Source organism: Gadus chalcogrammus, chromosome 8 (genome assembly GCF_026213295.1).
Source record: "Gadus chalcogrammus isolate NIFS_2021 chromosome 8, NIFS_Gcha_1.0, whole genome shotgun sequence".
Classification (NCBI taxonomy): domain Eukaryota; kingdom Metazoa; phylum Chordata; class Actinopteri; order Gadiformes; family Gadidae; genus Gadus; species Gadus chalcogrammus.
Window position 1 is genome coordinate 20286487 of NC_079419.1, and position 19715 is coordinate 20306201.

Below are 19715 nucleotides of genomic sequence, written 5' to 3' on the forward strand. Positions count from 1 at the left end.
GGTCAGTGCGGGTCGAGGAGCAGGAACAGATGATCTCATCTATGTACTGGTTCAGTTCGTTAGAGTCTAGTACAATTAGGATGCAGACAAGCGTGGAGCAAAACAGAGTCTAGCATTACATCATTAAGACCAGGTTTCCAAGGACAACAGATGGAATTACAGATGAATAAATAAAATAATACTGATTTGCTTAATGTAATGTAAGAGCAACAAAAGAAACGTGTTGAATGCACTTCATGTCTTATACCGCTCTGTTAGTTCTTCATGTAGAGGAAGTGGGCCATGTGAAATAAATAACTAACCCTGCTCTGATTCCCCTGTTTTGAGGATAAGCACGTACATGCACAATTTATTTCTGGAGACATCCAAATGGAGATGACCTTGTTGAGCTGATCTGAACCTGCAAGCCGATCTCTAATGAGAGAGGAAACTAAAACAAAAAGGGGCTGTTATTGCCAAAACATATGCAAAACAACCTTCCCTCCATCTTCCATCGAATAACACCAGCACCAACCCCTTCCTCCTCCATAAGCACCTCCAACACAACCTGACCCTCCTATCTAACTCCCACGGTACGCTGTTGTTCACGTAAACAGTGGATCTGTCCATCCTCCATGTTGGATCTGGATTCTGGCTCTGGTTGCAGATTATGCAGAACCTCTGTGCTCTTTCAGATAGGAGCCCAGTGCAACACTGACTCCCCAGCTCCTCCGAGGAACGTAGAGACAAACATTCCTGACTTCAGTGTAAGAGGACGCAAGTGCCTAACTGATGACAAGTTTAGGACTGGATGAAATACGGACGCCTTGGGGGGAAATGAGTATTTTTTTTTTCTTCATTCTCCCTGAGTCTGAGTTCCTGTAAATTCTCTGTTTTCTCTTAACAGGCCCTTGGGGGCCGCGGCGGGGGTCACAGCAGCATGCCTGAGGAATGACATTAAGAAAGGAAAGCCCGGAGGTCAGAGGTCACCTGGCAGGCGCCCAGACAAAACAAAGGATTCAGGAAGAGTGCGAGGTAAAGCTGAAGCTTCAGACTAAATCAGGCAAGGTGCTCCCGCTGTCTCCTGTTCTCTTCCCATCTTACTTTCCATCTCTCACCTCCCCTCCCTCTCTCTGGGCCGGGGCCCCATAACACGAGCGGCCCCTGGACTACACACACACTCACACACACACACACACACACACACACACACACACACACACACACACACACACACACACACCCACACACACACACACACACACACACACACACCACACACACACACACACACACACACACACACCACACACACACACCACACACACACACACACACACACACACACACACACACACCACCAGCACCATTTCCCCGGCAGTGACAGTACTTGGCACCCATCGGTACCCACCCCTCTCACCCTCCTCTTCATCCCACACATCAGCCCCACCCACCCCCACCCCCACCCCCATCCCCACCACAGCCATACCCACCACCGCCACCCCCACCCTCGAAACCCCACCACCACCACCACCCCCACCAAGACCCCCAACACCACGACAGCCATCCCTACCATCACCACCACCCCCACGACCGTGACCAACAGCACCACCACAGCCATCAACCATCTCCACCACCACCCCACTCCCACTACCCCGACCAACAGCACCACCACAGCCATCAACCATCTCCACCACCAGCACCATACAAGAAGATATAAGACGATCCTCACCAGCACCACCTCTCCCTCCTCCACCACTATCATCAGCACCGTCCCCACCTCCACCTCCACCTCCACAACAATCACCACCTGCACCGCGTCCACCCCTCCACAAAGACCATCCCTCCAGCCGCGCTGACAGAACACATCAGGCTCAGCCGCTGGGCCGACGTGTCCGACCAGGGCAGGAGAAAACCTTTGATGGAGCCAGAGCTTGAGCCCCGTCAGGCCCGTCAGCGATGTAAACCCCCCTCCGGCCTCCTTACCATGGGGTGCCGTCGTACACACATATGGATGTGGTTTGTACTGGAATTCCCTCAGCAGAGAAAGCGAGGGGCTGGGTTGGTTGGTGGGGTGGGAGGTGGGGGCAGCATCACATTCCCCCTATGGAGGTGGAATTGCTCGGGCTTGGGGGGCTTTGGAAGGTGGTGGTGGGGTGGTGTTGCGGAGAGGGCCTGATTTGGAGGTTTTTCTTTCTTGTTTTTAGGGCTGCAGGCGAGGAGGGCCGTGCCGGGGTGAGGGGAAGCCGGTGTGAAATGAGCCGTGTTTTTGTGTGTTTCCAGAAAAGTGAGTCCAGCTTTCCCATGGCCTGCTTCATAAATCCACGTTCATGACCTCCGCAGACGGGCGAGGATTCCCTGCTGACCCGTGGAGGGGGGGAAAGGGTTCAGGTGCAGACGAGAACTATAATATTACAGGTTATATTATAGCCTATAATATAATATAACATGATGTTATATTATAGCCTATAATATAATACAACCTGTTGTTATCACAACACACCGCGGTGGCTAGCTGCCCACCATGCTTCCAGTCTGTGTTGTTAGCCTCCAGTGGGCGTAGGGCTAAGAGAGGGGCACCGTGAGGAGCGGCCCGACCCTGAGGAGACCTCTCCGGCCCAGAATAAACACTGTGTCCTAGCATTACAATCAGGCTAATCATATGTTGTTACCAATATACGCGTGTTTCTATGAAGGTGGAAGTGTGTGTGCTGGTATGTGCTATGTGTTTGTGCAGAAATGTGTGTGTGTGTGTGTGGTGTGTGTGTGTGTGTGTGTGCGTGTGTGTGTGGGTATGTGCTTCAAAAGCTGGAAGACCCATCCAGACAGGCAGAGACCAACACACACACACACACACACACACACACACACACACACACACACACACACACACACACACACACACACAACACACCACACACACACACACACACACACACACACACACACACACACACACATACACTTGCAAGAATGATGGCAGAGCACGTCCCCCAACCCCCCTGCCCCGGCTCCCCCCTGTGTGTTTACATTCTCCACTGACTCTGAGAGAGAAGCCAGATGGAATTACTTGCAATCATCCCGCCCCCCCACCCCCCCCACCCCCCCGCCAAGAAATCCCAGAATCCTCCTTGATTGAGGAGGCTCAGGGTGAGGGTTTAAGCTACTCAAGATGGCATAAACTACTTTATGGCATCGCTGGACTTAGCACGCAATTCAAGTACATGTACACTCCCCCACTCCCTTCGGTCAGATAGTAGTATAAGGTTTTACGTTATTTGTGTTTTGAGAGACTTTGTTATGTTCTGGATTAAACATGCCTTTTTTGGCTTTTCCCCTCAAAGTTGTGTCCTGTTTGGGAGGAGGTGGTTCGCTCACCGTGCCGGGTTGCCACAGCATGTAAACACACACGCATGTAAACACACACGCATGTAAACACACATGCATGTAAACACACATGCATGCAAACACATATTCTTACTATACACTATAACGTTAGCTAGCTATTTGCATGAAGGTATTTTTATATGTGTGTGATGGCCCCTGAAGCCTCACCTCTCGGGGACATTGTGGACGTTAGGGCCCGGGGCCCAGAGAGAGCCACAAACCCAGCATTGAAACCAGAACCGCCTCCGGGGTCTCGTCGTCATGGAGCTCCTGGAATGAATAAAACACATCCAGAGTCTGGGTTTTAATGAGGTCACTTATCAGCCAGGCTGTTGCCTCCTACCTCAGCCTCCCTCCCTCCCCCTCCCTCTCTCCTCGACCTCTCCATTCGTCAGCCCATGGCAGGGTGACCTTAACAACAACGACCACGTAATGCCAACTGGCGTCAACACCATTGAAGCGGGGGGGGGGGCGGGGGGAGTGGTGAGAGGAGACTAAGGGTGCTGGCACAGAAAATGTTCTGTTTTAGATTTTATATTTGAGATAAAACGATAAGCAGAGTCTTTGTTTTGTCTTGGTGTCTGACTCCCCGTCGTGCCCTCCCTGTTCTTATTCACGTCGTCTCCATCGCCCCCTGTTCCTTTCCTCATCGTTCAGTCTCAAGTGGCGCTATTGTGGCTCACAATGGGAGAATTCCTCCTTCTATAGGCCTCAGAATAGACCTTGTTAATAACAGCCCCGTCTTCAATGGTATTCTATTGTTTCAAAATAAAGTTATATATACCCCCAGAGGGTTAGGGCAATTGTATTTGTTGACAACGTGTGATGAGAAAATGTATTGTTTATTTACCTGTCCCTCTACCATGTATGTGTTTGTGCATGTGTGTGTGTGTGTGTGTGTGTGTGTGTTTGTGTGTGTGTGTGTGTGTGTGTGTGTGTGTGTGTGTGTGTGTGTGTGTGTGTCTGGGGGGGGGGGGCACATTTCTATTGGGAAAAAAATAAATAAATTGACCACATGAAAGAGACTGGGCTGTTAGCAGGTCAAGCACCAGTGATCGAGAAAGTGTGTTTCTTATCGCAGCTAGACAAAATAGAGAGATTGTGCGTTTCAGCTCAAAGCAAAATAAATACATAATTCAGTTGGATCCCCAAGTTATCACGGAAGGTCTGCTTGTTAGCCCTAATGGCGGTCATCCACATCCGGAGATAGCTGAAAAATGGTTTGTGTGTGTGTGCCACTGGAACGAGGAACACGTATGTTCATCAAAACCTGTGTTTGTCCACCAAGAATAGGACTTCAAACACCAGGGTTTCATTCATCCAAAGAAAAGTCTGATCCGGGAATCCATGGGTTATTTGAGATATAATTGGTTTAGGAGAGGTTAATGGTGGGAAAGAGAAAGTAAACGGGAGGGAGAGTGATAGAGATAGAAAGAGAGTGAAAGAAAGAGACAGAGTTATAGATAGAAAGGGAAAGGGAAATCAGAAATGACTATACCGAAAAGATACCTAGGTGAGCAGGGATAGAAAACAACCCTGCAGAAGACCTACTCTCTCAAACGAGGAAGGTTGTCGCCAATTAGCCGCAGAATTAGACGCAGCCTCGTGTCATGTGACCTTCAATTAAAAACAGACAATCTACTCTAAACCGCAACGGCCCGCTCACAGAAGGCTCAGAGGGCGCCAGGGGCCCGCTCACAGCCGGCTCAGAGGGCGCCAGGGGCCCGCCCTGAAACCCGGCCCTGGCTTCAGATGAATGATTTTAACGTCATGCAACCACGCTCTTACCAAAGGCGGACAGAATTTAAACCCAGCCTCATCCAGCCTTGGACCAACTCTCTCAAGAGAAAGACGCCGTGTAGTTGTATCGTAGCAACCCTGGACGATAACCGCGGGCACGGGATCGTAACAAAGGGTGGACGGTGTGAGAGTGGAAAAGAGGTGTACTCTTGAATATGGACGTATGTTCTAAGGCCATGTGTATGTTTTTGTCGGCCGGAGTGGAGCCCACTGGTCCCGACTCCATGTTATTCCAGCAGGCCGCCAGGCGGAAGGGTTAAAGACCTTGGAATGTGCACCATTTCCCTCCAGGAAGTGTAGAACTGAACTCCACTATGGACCCACGCCCCACGTCTCCACCATCAACGGGGGTGCGAGGAACAAGTTGCACAAGCCAACACACACCACCACAACACCACACACACACACCACACACAACACACACACACACACACACACACACACACACACACACACAGCTCCAGAATTATGGCGGAAATTCCTCTCCGTCATGTATGACCAGAGTCAAAGTCAGCACACACTTAAAAAATAGGTTTGAAAGCAAAGGCAGATGCACAGCTTGGTTGATCTTCTGTATTTTTTTATTAGACATGACGATGTTCGATGAAACATTTGGCCTTGGCAAACAAAAACTCATACGAGACATTAGAAAAATATCAGAACTTTAATTATTTTTAACAAATGCACCGGAGCAATCTGCTTTGGGAATGCTTTTTTGTATTTTCCTTAAATGCTAACGTATGTGTAGCCCACTTCATTACATCAGTCAATGAACGCCTCGGAAAGCAGCATGGTGGACATCATACACAGGTCTCAATGCTTTTCAGGAATTAGTAGGCATTGGTTTAACAAATGTAAAGGAAACACAAGCATTCAGTATTGAGTACATTTAGCCTAAATACTTTCATATGGTAATGTAACAAAGATTTCTAGGGCAGAAAAGAAAGAGATATGCTCCTTATTAACGTTAACAAAGTAAGAGCATCATTTGTGCCAATAAATTCAACTGAACTCAGGTCAGTTTGAAGTGGTCTTTAATCTGAACCTCTGTGAAGAGACTCACCGGTCTAACTACATATTGCTGAACTTTGAAGAACAGCAATGTCTTGCAAAAAACACATTACACAAAAAACATGTAATTAACAATAACAATGATGCAGTGCCTTAATGACAGCAATATTGACTCATTAAAAAATATGATTATGTAATACAAATTTCCTTTGTCACAATCGGCTTATACTTTCTTTCGGCACCTCGTGGTTTCACAAAAAATTACAAAACAACTATTGTTTGTGCAGGTCCCGGTTCATTGTGCAGGTCCTGGTGTACTTGGTGGAGTAGTATTATCATGCAGGTTCTCATGAACTGAGTATGCCAAGTTTAAAAATGAGTTCCACAGTGTTTGTGAGTTTTTTTTGTCCATTTTTTCCCCCCTGTCCAGTCTCAGCTGTGTTGAAGTATTCTCTACTCAACTGATACCTGTCTTAAGACATTGTTCTACTGGGTTTTTGACTGGCTAAACTAAACTGTTGAACCCATTGGCTTTGCTGAGGTACAGAAGTACTCATTGAACACAATGAGTGCTGTGTGGCACTCGAGCTAATGCAGAACAATGTTTTAAGAGGCTTTCAGTGGAGCAAAACAAAAACAGCAATTCAGTATTTCCAAAAAGAAGCATTATCATGAACACATATGCACATGCAGCCGTAGACTGATAGACAGACAGACACAGACAGACACAGACTAAGAGACAGAGACAGAGAAAAACTTCCAGACAAATACACAGGTAAAAACATACGCGCCCTCATTCAGAATCATCACTCTTGTGAGCAGTGAGCTCTGGTGCACAGACAGTCATTTCATTAACAGGCTCAGTTGGGGCCCTTCCATGCCAGCAGAAAAAGCCCCCGTCTTCCCATCCATCACACAACAGTTCACTGTACATTCCAGTTACCGTCGGCCCGCTAACAATTATAATGATTGACATCATTATTATTATCTAATATTAAAAAATAACGCACTTACAAAGCTTTTCCAGAATGGCTTCACTTTAGTTTGTTAAAGTGGTGACAATTAATAATGACTTTGGATAAAATTGTGCTATGTATCAAACTTATAGGTAACTCTTCTTTGATTAAACACACATACATATACACACACACACAAGCACACACACACACACACAACACAAACACACACACACACATATCTAGCTATATATATATATTATATATATATATATAGGTATATATATATAACTAATACCATTCAAACATCCTTCCTGTAATAAGGAATTTGTTCCGTTGTCAATAGTTTGTGTCCCAGCCGGTTTGCGGTGAGTGAACAGACAGAGTTTTCCACTCTGGGACACAGCAAAGCACGGTAGCAGTTAACATCTCACGGCGTCCGTCGCGCCACCACTCCTCTCAATTCCCCACCTCTGTTTCACAGTTTCTTTGTTTAGTTCGTGGAGAGTCGTTGGCAAGTGGGGTAGGAAGCGAGGAAGAGCCCTGGATGCTTGCTTTCGTCTCGCTATTGAAGCTGTCCAGGCATCTTTCTTACTTAGCAATAAGCTAGCTAGCCTTTAGCATTTAGTTTCACATTTAGATAGTGTTGCGTTTTGGCTAAATACATAAGGCAGAAGCTCCACTAACTCGTCTTCTTCTCGGATGTGAGACGTTGATGATGAATCCTGATTGTTCCGATTTGGTTCAGTGGATGCAGTAGTGATTGTTGTTGAGAGTCAGAGGTCCGGTTAGGGTCCCCCGACCCTATGCCATGATGAGGTGATTACTGCGCTCCCTGATGTCCGCTGGAGGGAGATCTTTCTTTATGGGCGCCGGGCAGATGGTAGAACGCCTGCCCTTGGGCTTGAACAGGTCTGACACATAGAAGGCCTGGGAGGGAGGGAGGGAGGGGGGGGGGGAGAGGGAGAGGGAGAGGGAGAGGGAGAGAGATTACAATCTACAAAATAGTGGAGTTTCCCCTGCAAGACATATTGATAAGATTTATATATTATTTGATCTAATAAAAAAAACTAAGAAATAAGTTTAGCTGTCCCTTTTTGAGGATTTATTTTTGCATTACTTATGCTATATTATAGAGAGAGATACGCATGGGAGATCGAGGGGAGGACATGCAGCAAATGCAGGGTTCGAACCTGGGTCGCTGTGTTCAGGACTGAGCCTATGTGTAACCGGCTCAGTCCTGAACTGTGTATGCTGTAACCCGGTGCGCCACCAGGGCTCCCCGCACTCATTTACTTTTTGAAAGATTTTGTAAAATCATCTATGTACGTCTAAGTAGCCCAGTGAACATTCAAAGCTTAACTTCCTTCTTGTTTTTGTCAGGCCTCCGTTGGTACTTGAAGAGGCGCTATAGACAACCAATGTCTTATTGTTGGTATTATTATGGTTAAGAAAGGGATCACATTCAAACTAGATGTCATCTGATCCCAGACCACTTAATGTACACACTTAATGTATGTTGTACATCCTGGTATTCAAATAAAATAAAAATAAAAATACTCAGTTGTGTAGCATCTTATCCTAGCCATCTTTGTTTTACACAGGGAATGTGTTAACCTAGCGATTGTTAGTGCTTGTCCCCTGGTTCTATGAAAATCCTTACTGTACCGACAGCGATATAGTTGAAATGGTCTTTCTGACAAAATGATGCCCCTTGTTGCAAGACCGCTTTGGATACGAGCGTCTGCGGAACGCCCTGAATGTAAATGTAACTCACGATGCAGTAGGCCACCAGGGCGCCCTGCACGAAGCCCGCCAGGACGTCTCCGGGGTGGTGCTTGTGGTCGGACACCCGGGACAGGCCGGTGTAGAAGGACAGCATGACCAGGGTGAACTGGGTCAGGGGGCGCAGGGTGCGGGCACCGTGCCAGGTGAACCGGGCCTGCAGGTAGAACTGACGGGACGAGGGGGAGAGGCAGCGAGGTCAGAGTCCCGTGGGCCATGTGCGAGTGTGTGTGTGTGTGTGTGCATTTGATAATTATTTATGTGCAAGTTAACATGTTAGCATAGTAACACTTTACTTACCACCAGGTACAGCATGGTGTACATGGAGAAGGAGGCGTGTCCCGAGAAGAAGGACTTCCTGAGGAAAAACATATGGGGGCGGAGCATGAGCCAACACATCAGCGCCTCGACCAATCACAGACAAACACATCAATGCCTCGACCAATCACAGACAAACACATCAACGCCTCGACCAATCACAGACACGGTGAATCTAAAACAACAAACACATCAACGCCTCGACCAATCGCAGACATGGTGAATCTAAAGAAACAATCACTCTTTAAAGTGGATGCATTTGATTCATTTTAATTTGAACAACTCTCAGGACTGCTCTAAGCATTTTATAGCTTGTACTTTTGGGGTCAGGAAGCTGGTCTGAATAAAAGAGTGACTAAAGATGACATTTATTTCACTGAACAGTAAAAGCAGCGAGTATTTTGAGGGGGATATGTTGTTCACCTGGCCTCCTGCACGCGGCTCTCAGGGCCTTGGCACTGGTAGTCAGTGATGTACCCCAGCGAGCAGTTGATGGTGGAGAAGTCGGGGTTACACACGGCCAGGAAGTGAGGTCGCAGGCGGCCCACGGACACCTTGGCTATGTCCGTGAAGGACTGGCTGATGGCGCAGCCAAACACGAACACGCCCACCTGCCGGTAGAGCGCGGCGATGTAGGGGTTCCCCACGAAGGACTTGGAGCCCTCGTTCAGGAAGCGCACCCGGTAGCTCTCCCCCACGATGATCTGGGCGGGGCGGAGGTACAAACACCTGCTGGTTAGAACATGGGCGGGGTGTGGGAGAACTCCACCAACAGGAGAGGACAACACTTTTGGTTGATTATTATTAAAATCGGGTTAGAAAATGTTTGAAGGTCTGAAACCAACTGCAGCCCCCATTTAACGAGCGTCTAAACTCTAAAGAATAAAGATCAACCCGCGATGGATCAGATCAGGGGTGATTCGTTCTCCATGTTTGACTACATTTGGACTGTGAAGGTGACATTTTTTTAATTGCCTTACAGAAAGTGACGGAGGAAGAGAAAACATAGTTAGACACGTCAATAAGGTGAGGGCCATCTCTATGGGCCAGTGTGGGCATGAGTTCTAGTCCTAAGTTCACTATCTAGCCTTCTCTTTAAAGCACGACGGAACGAAGCAAGTCAAACGGTGGTCCACTCAAAGAGTTTCTGGAGTGGATAAATAAACTGATGTCTGAGACCGAATGTTGGAGGATTTGGGGGAGGGTTGGGAGTGTGGTGGGGGCTTCAGGGGGGGGTTATAGTCATAACTCACCACAGCTGTTCAAGCTCAAAATCCCCCCCCCCTTCACTCTCTAGATCCCAAAACCTCTGACGAATGGGAAGTAGGGGAAAGGGGAATGGTTGGGTGTGTGTGTGTGTGTGTGTGTGTGTGTGTGTGTGTGTGTGTGTGTGTGTGTGTGTGTGTGTGTGTGTGTGTGTGTGTGTGTGTGTGTGTGTGTGTGTGTGGGGGAGAGGGAGACGGAGGAGGAGGAGGGAGGGATGGAGAGAGGGAGGACGGAGTGAGGGGAGAAGGGAAACAGAGGGAAGGGGATGAAGGAAGAGTGAATGAATTTGCACTGAAAGTCTGGGAAACATTAAGTCTGGGAAAACATTTGAAGTGTAAATGTTTACCACCATGTCCCCGCGATGTAAACTGTGTTCACAGCGATCTCCATCGCTGCGCTCTTTGACCTGATGTCTCATGCTCTCACCAATACGCAAACATTAGGTTGGGCACTACTTTGGAAAATAAATAAAAAAGTTATCTTATAATATTATTAGACTTTATTTTAATGAAATAACATTTCTTGGCACTCTCATTGTGGTTGGGAAGCACTGGATTTTGAAATGAATATGCAAGAAGCATGGGAGTGAGTGTGGGAGAGAAAGAGATCTGAGGAAATAGGAGACAGGAAAGCGTAAAAACAGAGCTTGGATTTCGAAGGGAGGGTCGAGGGTTGAGAAAAGAGGAGTAGAAGGAGAGAGGAGAGAAGAGAACAGAGGGGGAGAAGGGGAGAGGAGAGGAGAGGAGAGAGGAGTAGAAGGAGAGAGGAGAGAAGAGAACAGAGGGGGAGAAGGAGAGAGGAGAGGAGAGGAGAGAGGAGTAGAAGGAGGGAGGAGAGAAGAGAACAGAGGGGGAGAAGGGGAGAGGAGAGGAGAGGAAAGAGGAGTAGAAGGAGAGAGGAGAGAAGAGAACAGAGGGGGAGAACGGGAGAGGAGAGGAGAGAGGAGTAGAAGGAGAGAGGAGAGAAGATAACAGAGGAGGAGAAGGGGAGAGGAGAGGAGAGAAGAGAGGAGTAGAAGGAGAGAGGAGAGGAGAGAACAGAGGGGGAGAAGGGGAGAGGAGAGGAGAGAAGAGGAGAAGGAGAGGAGAGAACAAAGGAGGAAGGAGAGGATAACAGAGGGAGGGAGGAAGAGGAGAAAGGAGGGAGGAAGAGAACGGAGGGAGGAAGAGGAGAACGGAGGGAGGGAGGGAGGAAGAGGAGAACGAAGAGGGAGGGAGGGAGGAAGAGGAGAACGAAGGGAGGAAGAGGAGAACCGAGGGATGAAGAGGAGAATGGAGGGAGGAAGAGGAGAAGGGAGGGAAGAAGAGGAGAAGGGAGGGAGGGAGGAAGAGGAGAAAGAAGGGAGGGAGGAAGAGGATAACGGAGGGAGGGAGGAAGAGGAGAAAGAAGGGAGGGAGGAAGAACAGAACAGGGATATGAGGAGGGGGGGACGAGAGGAGAGCTTCTGGTTCTAATCATGAGAAAGTGCTGAGCTCAGCGTGGTGTGTGATTCTGGTGGCCAGACCCCTGCTCGCTCAGAGCCCGGTGGTGCCTCGTTTATTTTCCGACGGGCAGCTATTTCACTCAAAGAGAAGAAAAGGGGGTTTCTGATTTCACCGGGGAGCCGGGGTGTTTTCATGTTTGTATCTCGGCCTCATCGGACATTCCTGTAAGGGGCGCAGAAAATGGGTCTGAGAAGTTCTGAGCGGCACATTTCCTCAGCGGGGGGGCCAGTCCTCGGAGATTTAACGAGCTGATAGAACGTGTTGTTACCACCATCCAGACCTTTAGAGCCAGCCCTCTTCTCTCTCCCCCGCCCTTCCTCTCTTTCTCCCTCCCTCCCTCTGTAATGCCCACCCACCCCTCCTTCATCTCTCCCTCTCTTGCTCGTTTTTCCGTGAAGAAATAAAACACATGTGGACCTTCCCGGGTCCAGAACGTTGACTACGTGAATGAAAGGGGAGGGTAAAAAATGGCGTCTCACGGGTCGTCTTGTTATTACGCTGTTAAAAAAATCCCCCTGGAAAGAGAGATTCCAGACGAGGAAGAGGTCGTCTCGCGGTTCTTGCCTCAAAATGTTAACATGCTAACCTAAGGAAAACACTCCCAAAAAGGCGTTTCCTTACTTCGAAGAAGGAGACCTATGGTATAACGCATCAATTAGAAAGGTGGAGGCACGCCGCGCCAAGGCTCCTCGGGCTTGGGGACGTTGGAAAAGGAAAGGACCCAAATGACTCAGTGTTTCAGACGGTAAACACTGAGCCCCTGGCAAGAGGCATGGCTGGGGGGGGGGGAGAAAGAGAGAGAGAGAGAGAGGGAGGGAGGGAGAGAGAGAGAGAGAGATGCATTGTGGGGGCTTGTTTTAGCGCGTCAAGACCCTTCTGCTACCTTTGGCAAGTTTTTCCTACTTTTGTTCCCTTACCACAGTTTTGGCCCGCAAATTACAACGTTTGACCAAACAACTGTTGCGTCAACCATAATAACACAGCCCTGCGGAGCTGCTTCGCACCAGCGGAACCCCCAATGGCCCTGAGCCTCGCCTGTCTGGGAGGAGGAACCGATGGTCAGCTGTCAGCATTTCTTACTTCTAGGATTCTAGATGGCCACCTTATGAATCTGTGACCAACCGTTAGTTAGAATGGCAGTTTGGATGTTTGTGAGTAAAACATAACCCCCATAAATGATGCATCAGAGCCTGTTGTACCCCCTTGCTCAAAGTCAGAATCACCTCCATTAATAAAAAAGTCATAGAGTTATACTAAGGAGTGAAACTAGACCGTGAGTTATATCAGAGATGGTAAGAGATAGGTAGTGTGATACCGGAGAGTGATACCAGTGACTCAGAGAATGGAGTAAACTATGATATTGTAAATATCCTAGTGACTTCAGAGAGTGACATCATGTGATAGTTTATGAGTGATGACATTGGAGTGTGACATTAAAGATTGATATAGGAGTGTTCCAGAGAGTGACACAGGAGAGTGACATAAAAGGGTGGCATTAGAGTGAAATACTGGAGAGATTGACAGGAGAGGCTGCCATAATAAGTGTTTGGAGAGTGACAATAGAGAGTAAGACCGGAGAGTGACATGAGAGCATGTGATGAGACAATGACACTGGAGAGTGATTCCAGAGAGTGACATGAGATGCGTCAGAGCGTGAGGTCAGAGCGGGGGGGTGAGGTGACTTACAGACAGGATGGTGATTAGAATGCCGGTGGCGCTAAGCACGCCGTCGCTGATGGTGTCTTTGCTCTTGGCAGGGTACTTGATGGACGCGTCGCTGCAGTAAAAGCCGCGGCGGTACGGCTGCACAGCGCTGGTCTCGATGACCAGGAAAGGAAGGCCAGCTTGTGTAGCGAAGCAGTGAGGTTTGAGAAGAGGAAGGGGTGAGGGGGTGAGGGAGTGAGGGGTCAGCGACAGGGAGATGGAGAGACAGAAAGGTGCTCGGTTAGAAACAGGTCATGAAGAGAAGGTCCGAGGTCCCAGCGAAGGGAGGATGAGGAGACGACTGGTGTTGGAGGACCTTCTAAATCCCTCAAGAGCTGTCAATTCAATAAAAGTGTGAAATAAATAACATTTTGAGAAGGTCCTTCCAACATGTCGCTCCCGTCCTCCCTGCTGCACCTCTAACCAGGACTTACTGAGACAACAGGCACCGCGAAGCCCACGCCAATGAGGACCAGAGTGGGCACTGTGCTGTTCTTATACGGCAGGTCGATGGTGGTGTCTCCGCAGAAAAAGCCCCTCTGGTAGGCCGGGAGGGGGGCTTTGTGTAAGAACGCCGCCACTAGGACCACTGTGTTGTTGACGTCCAGACAGAACCACAGAGCCAAGGTCAGAGGTGAATGGACCCATGTGGCACACATTGTACACAAGCATATATGACAAAAGTCACACAGAGATAAGAACATCTAAAGAGAAAACTAGCTTTCATGGAAAAAGCAAAACACAGGTATAAAGGTATGCTATCATGAAGGAAATGAGTTAACCAACAAATTACATTACAAATAGATGTTTAAAGGATGTTTTAGAGACATCCAAGTTGTCTTTAAAGTCTTCTTTGTATAGATAGAAAGCGTAAGATCGCTAAACAAAAGGACAGGGAGAAGGATCCATTGTTGTTTGTGACCGGAGAGAACAAAAGTGGTTCAGAGAGCAGAAACAGATGTTCAGACAGACATCTAAACTCCACAAACAGCAGGCACACAACTTTAACACTATTCTGTCACTTCCTCTCTTTCAAGTCTTCCAACTGCTCTTAAAAGGCTTTTAAGACACCAGCCGAGCAGTTTGACACCCATTTGAGACAAAGATATCTTCTTTGTCACTAAAACAAACAAACATTACTAAGTTGTTTGTTGTTTTAGGTGAAAAAGATATCATCTTAAGAGTTGGCATCCCCACCCCAGCCAATTTGAGTCGACCTTCTGAATGGCCGAATTTTGAAATCCCATTAAAACCTTGTTTCAGTGATGGCAGCCTTTGAAGTCAATGCGAATAACTCTACGATTACAAAGAAAAACAAACAGGCTTCTCCCTAACTACTAAGGGTCTCTCTGTACCACTTCCTGCTCTCTCTTCCTCCCTCTCTCCCAGCGGTAAACCAACGGTTGGGCGCGCAGAGGTCATGTCTAGGTGCTCCAGCGAGAGCAGGGTGATTTCTTAAAGTTAATGTCAGCACACGCCTCGGATACCGAGCCCCCTCACACACACGCACACATACACACACACTCGCATGCAAACTCACAAAGAGAGAAAAGAGAAATTCCGAGAGGGAGAGAGGGAGTGTGTGCGAGAGAGAGCGGTCTTTGAAGGTCCAGCTGTGGAGGACTCTCGGGTTACACTGCTCATAGTGGGAAAATAGGAAATCTTGCACCTCCACAGACACTGAAATCCATTCACATCATTGTTATTATGAATAATAATATCACCGTCTGTTTTCTCTCCCATTCCTCAAACTAACATCTAGAGCAGAAACCAGCCATAACAAGAGATGCATGAGATGGCTTTTAGATGAGAGGAGATGGAGAAAGAAGAGAAGGAGAGGAGAGAAAGGAGAGAAGGTCAAGGAGTGGAGACAAGAGATGAGAGAAGAGAGGACATAAGAAAATAGGAGGGATAAAAGAAGAGAGGAGAGGAGAGATGAGAGAAGAAGAGATGAGAGAAGAGATGAGAGGAGAAGAAGAGAGCGGAGACAGAGAGAGAGGAGGATGGGAGAGGTATGCGTCAGGACTACAGAGCAGGGTAAATATTCGTCCAAGCCATGTGTAATCCTCACTGTGGGAAGCGGTCGTTCCCCTCTAAGCTCTGATCACAAACATACACGTCGTACAAACACAGCACAGCCGAGGTGGAGAGTCAAACTCACCCACAGCACTGTCAAGGTACAACCTTTATCCTGTTGGAACCGACAGTGTCAAAGCAGAGTCCACTGAAAAAAACTAACATGTTAACCTTTGAAAGCCCTGAACCCCTCCCCCCCCCCCCCCCCCCCCCCGAGTCTGCCCTTTGAACACTTTCACACACACTCTGGAATAATTAAATAAGGAGGGGGTTATTATAATACTGTGAGAGACGGAGCTGAATCAGAGAGAGAGAGAGAGAGAGAGAGAGAGAGAGAGAGAGAGAGAGAGAGAGAGAGAGAGAGAGAGAGAGAGAGAGAGAGAGGGAAAAAGGAGAGAGCGAGAGAATATGGGAAAGAGAGAAGGAAGTTAGTTTGAGAGGACAGATGAGAGAAAGATGAGGAGAAGGACAGAAGACTATGGGAGGTTGAGAGGGAGGAGAATTACAAAAAGAGGGGCAGTCGTCCAAAAGCTTAGGAGAGAAACAGTTACAGTCAGCAGATCCCTACAACAGCTGGAGAAAAGAAAGAGAGAAACAACGTGCTGAAACATTAAACAGCAGAACCGCAGCAGAACACCACTTCTTCTTCAATAAACGCCCGATCTTCCTCCACCCACTCTCTCCGACTTGCCATTACCCTTAAACCACCCACCTCCGTCCCCCCATCCAAAACATCAGCCCTCATCTGAGGCCGTAGCATCATGGGAAACTCCAACTCCCCCTCCAATTTAATCCCTTCCCGCTTCTGTGTGTGTGTGTGTGTGTGTGTGTGTGTGTGTGTGTGTGTGTGTGTGTGTGTGTGTGTGTGTGTGTGTGTGTGTGTGTGTGTGTGTGTGTGTGTGTGTGTGTGTGTGTGTAGGGGGGGGGGCTTTCTGTCAACAACAACCACCCCGCCCCCCCAACAATCAGTCTGTCTCCTCAGCTCAAATCCTCCCTTCTCTGATACGGATGATTGATACGGATGATGACTTCAGATGTTATTCTTTCCGTCTCTTTATTATTAATGTCCTCAGCCCTTACATGTTCCCTTCATAGCCCTACTTGTGTGGTGTGTCACAAAACACATCCTCAACATACCCAGTGTCATTGAATGCAACAGCTTTTTACAGCTCAACATTGTGCGGAGTCGAGGGGCAGTGCATAAGCCTGAATTAAACTCCCCCCGCCCCCCCCCACACACACACACCTTGGGAGGGCATTCTGTCAAAACACCAAGAGGGGGCTATTAAAACAAACAAACACATTTTCCACATGCTGGCACCGCTCTCTCCGGGCCAAAACCCTCCCTGGCACATTAGGGACCAATACGTGTTTGCGGCGCTGCAGACATAGATGCAGTTGTTCTCAGGAGGCCTTTACTGTCATGTGGCTCAGCCACATGAACTCCCATAGCATAGAGCTAGAGCCTCCAGCTCCCACTCCCATAGCATAGAACTAGAGCCTCCAGATCCAACTCCCATAGCATAGAGCTAGAGCCTCCAGATCCCATAGCATAGAGCTAGAGCCTCCAGCTCCCATAGCATAGCATAGAGCTGGTTATTCAAATGCTTCTGAGTATTTATGCTATTTTATGTTAGCTTGGGACCAGAATTAGGAGCATTAAATAGCATCGTGATTAAAGCTCTATCTGATGACTGGCACGCAGGCAGGCAGCACATGAAACCTCTGAGACGATTAACGCCAAGAACAAAAAGAACAGCAACCCATGAAAAGCCAAAGCCACCTGCTAGGACTTAGTGTTAAACCGATCCTTGCACTTTTATCCTGCACTCCAACGACAAGCACAGTCAGCGAGTTGAGATGGAAGTGTGTGTGGACACACACAGTCCATAGTGAGAAGAGGCTGGCCTCAGTTCAATAGCTTGCGGTGGATGGGAGTGTGTAGTGATGAATCACTGTACAGAGAGAGAGAGCTGATAGGAATAAAAGAGTAGAGAGAGAGAATGTGACACAGAGAGAATGTTAAAGACATGAGGAAAGTGTGAACGACATTTAGAGAAATGAGAGAGTGACCGTAAGATAAATAAGAGAAAGAGAGTTGGATGGACAAAGGCAGAGTTGGATTAAAGAGCGAAAGAGTGACGATAACAATGGAGAGTACTGAGAGAAAGAAAGATCATGAAAAATAGATAATGACACAATTTGAATGGTGTGTGGAAGAGGAGTTGAGGGAACAATGACCACAGCGAGCGTGGAACAGAGGTATGAAAGAGTCACACACACACACACACACACACACAAACACACGAGGGAGCATTACACATAGACCCTGTGGTTTTCCTCCTCGTTTTCTTTAGCCCAAGTACACGCTGAGACCAACAGACATGCGTGCCCCTGGTTGGGTCAGCATGGGACAGTCAGGTACAGACACACTGCCAGTGGGGGGACGGGACCATCTTCTCCCCTCCCCACTGGCAGTGTGTCTGAAACCCTCTCCAGACCAGTCTTGGAATCAACATTTGTCTGGGTAGAGGACAGGGGTCGAGTCCCCTCTCTTAGTTTATTACCCTGAATAAACCCTGGAGACCCTTGGCTCTCTGGGAGCATGGTTTTCTATATTCTAGTCCCAATGTGATGCTTTTCACTGAAGCCACCGATTGGGTCTAGCGGCAGCAGGGCATCTCCTCAAGGAACGTGTTAGGCTGTCAGACCTTGGGGATCGAACCCAGAACCTTTTAGTTCGGAGTTGATCACCCCCTGCACTGTCCTGAATTTAAATATTATTTGTAATCAAAGATTGATTACAAAAGTCTTCCTTAAACCAACACAGTGGGTCTCCAATCAACGTCTGGCAGAGATTTAAAAGTAGTTTTATGTTGTTACAATATCCTTTAAGTTACTCACATTGTTGAACAAAATTCAAGCAGACTCCAACTGTATATTAGAAACATAAGATCCCTCACAGAGCACTTTAACAACCCTGCTTTAATTAGGGACTGGACACACACACACGAAGCCAGATGTCAGGTCAAGACAGAGGAATGCGAGACATCCTGGTAAACGAAGTGACTCCAATAGGAGGCAACAGATGGGCAGCTGGAGGTGCCGACAGTAATGTTTATCCCACTCACTTTAAACTTTCCTATTAAAGGTCATTTTCATGCAGGATATTGGCAGTCCTATGCATTATTTAAGGCTATGGTTATTCTCAAGTTCGTTTCCACGTATTTCTTTATATTCCACTGTTTTTTGTTGCCTAAACCATAGACAATCCAAGGTAGCATGCATTAAAATAGAAACATTTAATGGTTAGACTATAGACCTATAACAAATTATACATTACAAAAAAGCTACATGTTCAAAAGTTAATGCAGACTTAGTTTTACTATAATTAATACACTGCATGCAATGCGATCCATACCTAGAAACAAGCAGAACAGATCCACTCCGACCAGAAGCTTTCTCCTGCTGTTGTCCTTGCCGCTGTTGTTCAGTGAAAGCCCTCCGTTCCTGGATTCTGGTGCCATGCTCTTTTCATATATCAAGCAGCGTTGCATTTACACAATTAGTAACGTTTATATAAAAAAAGTTAAAAAACCAAACAAAACTAGCTTGTAGTGGGAACTGTAATAGTGCAGCGATCATACACTAGTCCTCTTACACGAGGAGTAAACTAGACTTGCCTCTCTACAAAGTTATATTTCTGGAAAGAAATGCTCATTTATTATTTTCTTCTCCCTTCTTCTATACTTGAAGTCTTCCCGTGAACTTCTTAGGGATGCGTGTGAAGCCGGTTTAGTAGCCTACCTTACTTTAACATACCGCCTCCCGCACAAACCCATAGCTGATGTCCGCCTCCACTCAATTACAGCGATACTTGGACCCTCCCCTTCCAGTATGAAGCATCCTACCCACCCACCCGAGTCTAAAGACTTCTCATCGAAACTAA

At 47.6% G+C, this 19715-nt stretch overlaps 1 protein-coding gene across 2 annotated transcripts; it reads right to left on the reverse strand.

The window, feature by feature from the left end:
* Positions 1 to 7399: 7399 nt before the first annotated feature.
* On the reverse strand, positions 7400 to 19613 carry LOC130388005 (phospholipid phosphatase 3-like). Of its 2 annotated transcripts, none has more exons than XM_056597302.1 (6): positions 19188 to 19613; positions 13673 to 13830; positions 9660 to 9940; positions 9219 to 9276; positions 8911 to 9087; positions 7400 to 8063 (listed from the first exon to the last, which is right to left on the reverse strand). In XM_056597302.1, exons 1-6 carry the CDS (start codon positions 19321 to 19323, stop codon positions 7938 to 7940), a joined length of 936 nt encoding a protein of 311 aa, XP_056453277.1. In that variant the 5' UTR covers positions 19324 to 19613; the 3' UTR covers positions 7400 to 7937. The 2 variants fall into 2 exon arrangements, with proteins under 2 accessions (XP_056453277.1, XP_056453278.1); XM_056597303.1 differs by lacking the exon at positions 13673 to 13830 and adding an exon at positions 14125 to 14279.
* Positions 19614 to 19715: the final 102 nt, after the last annotated feature.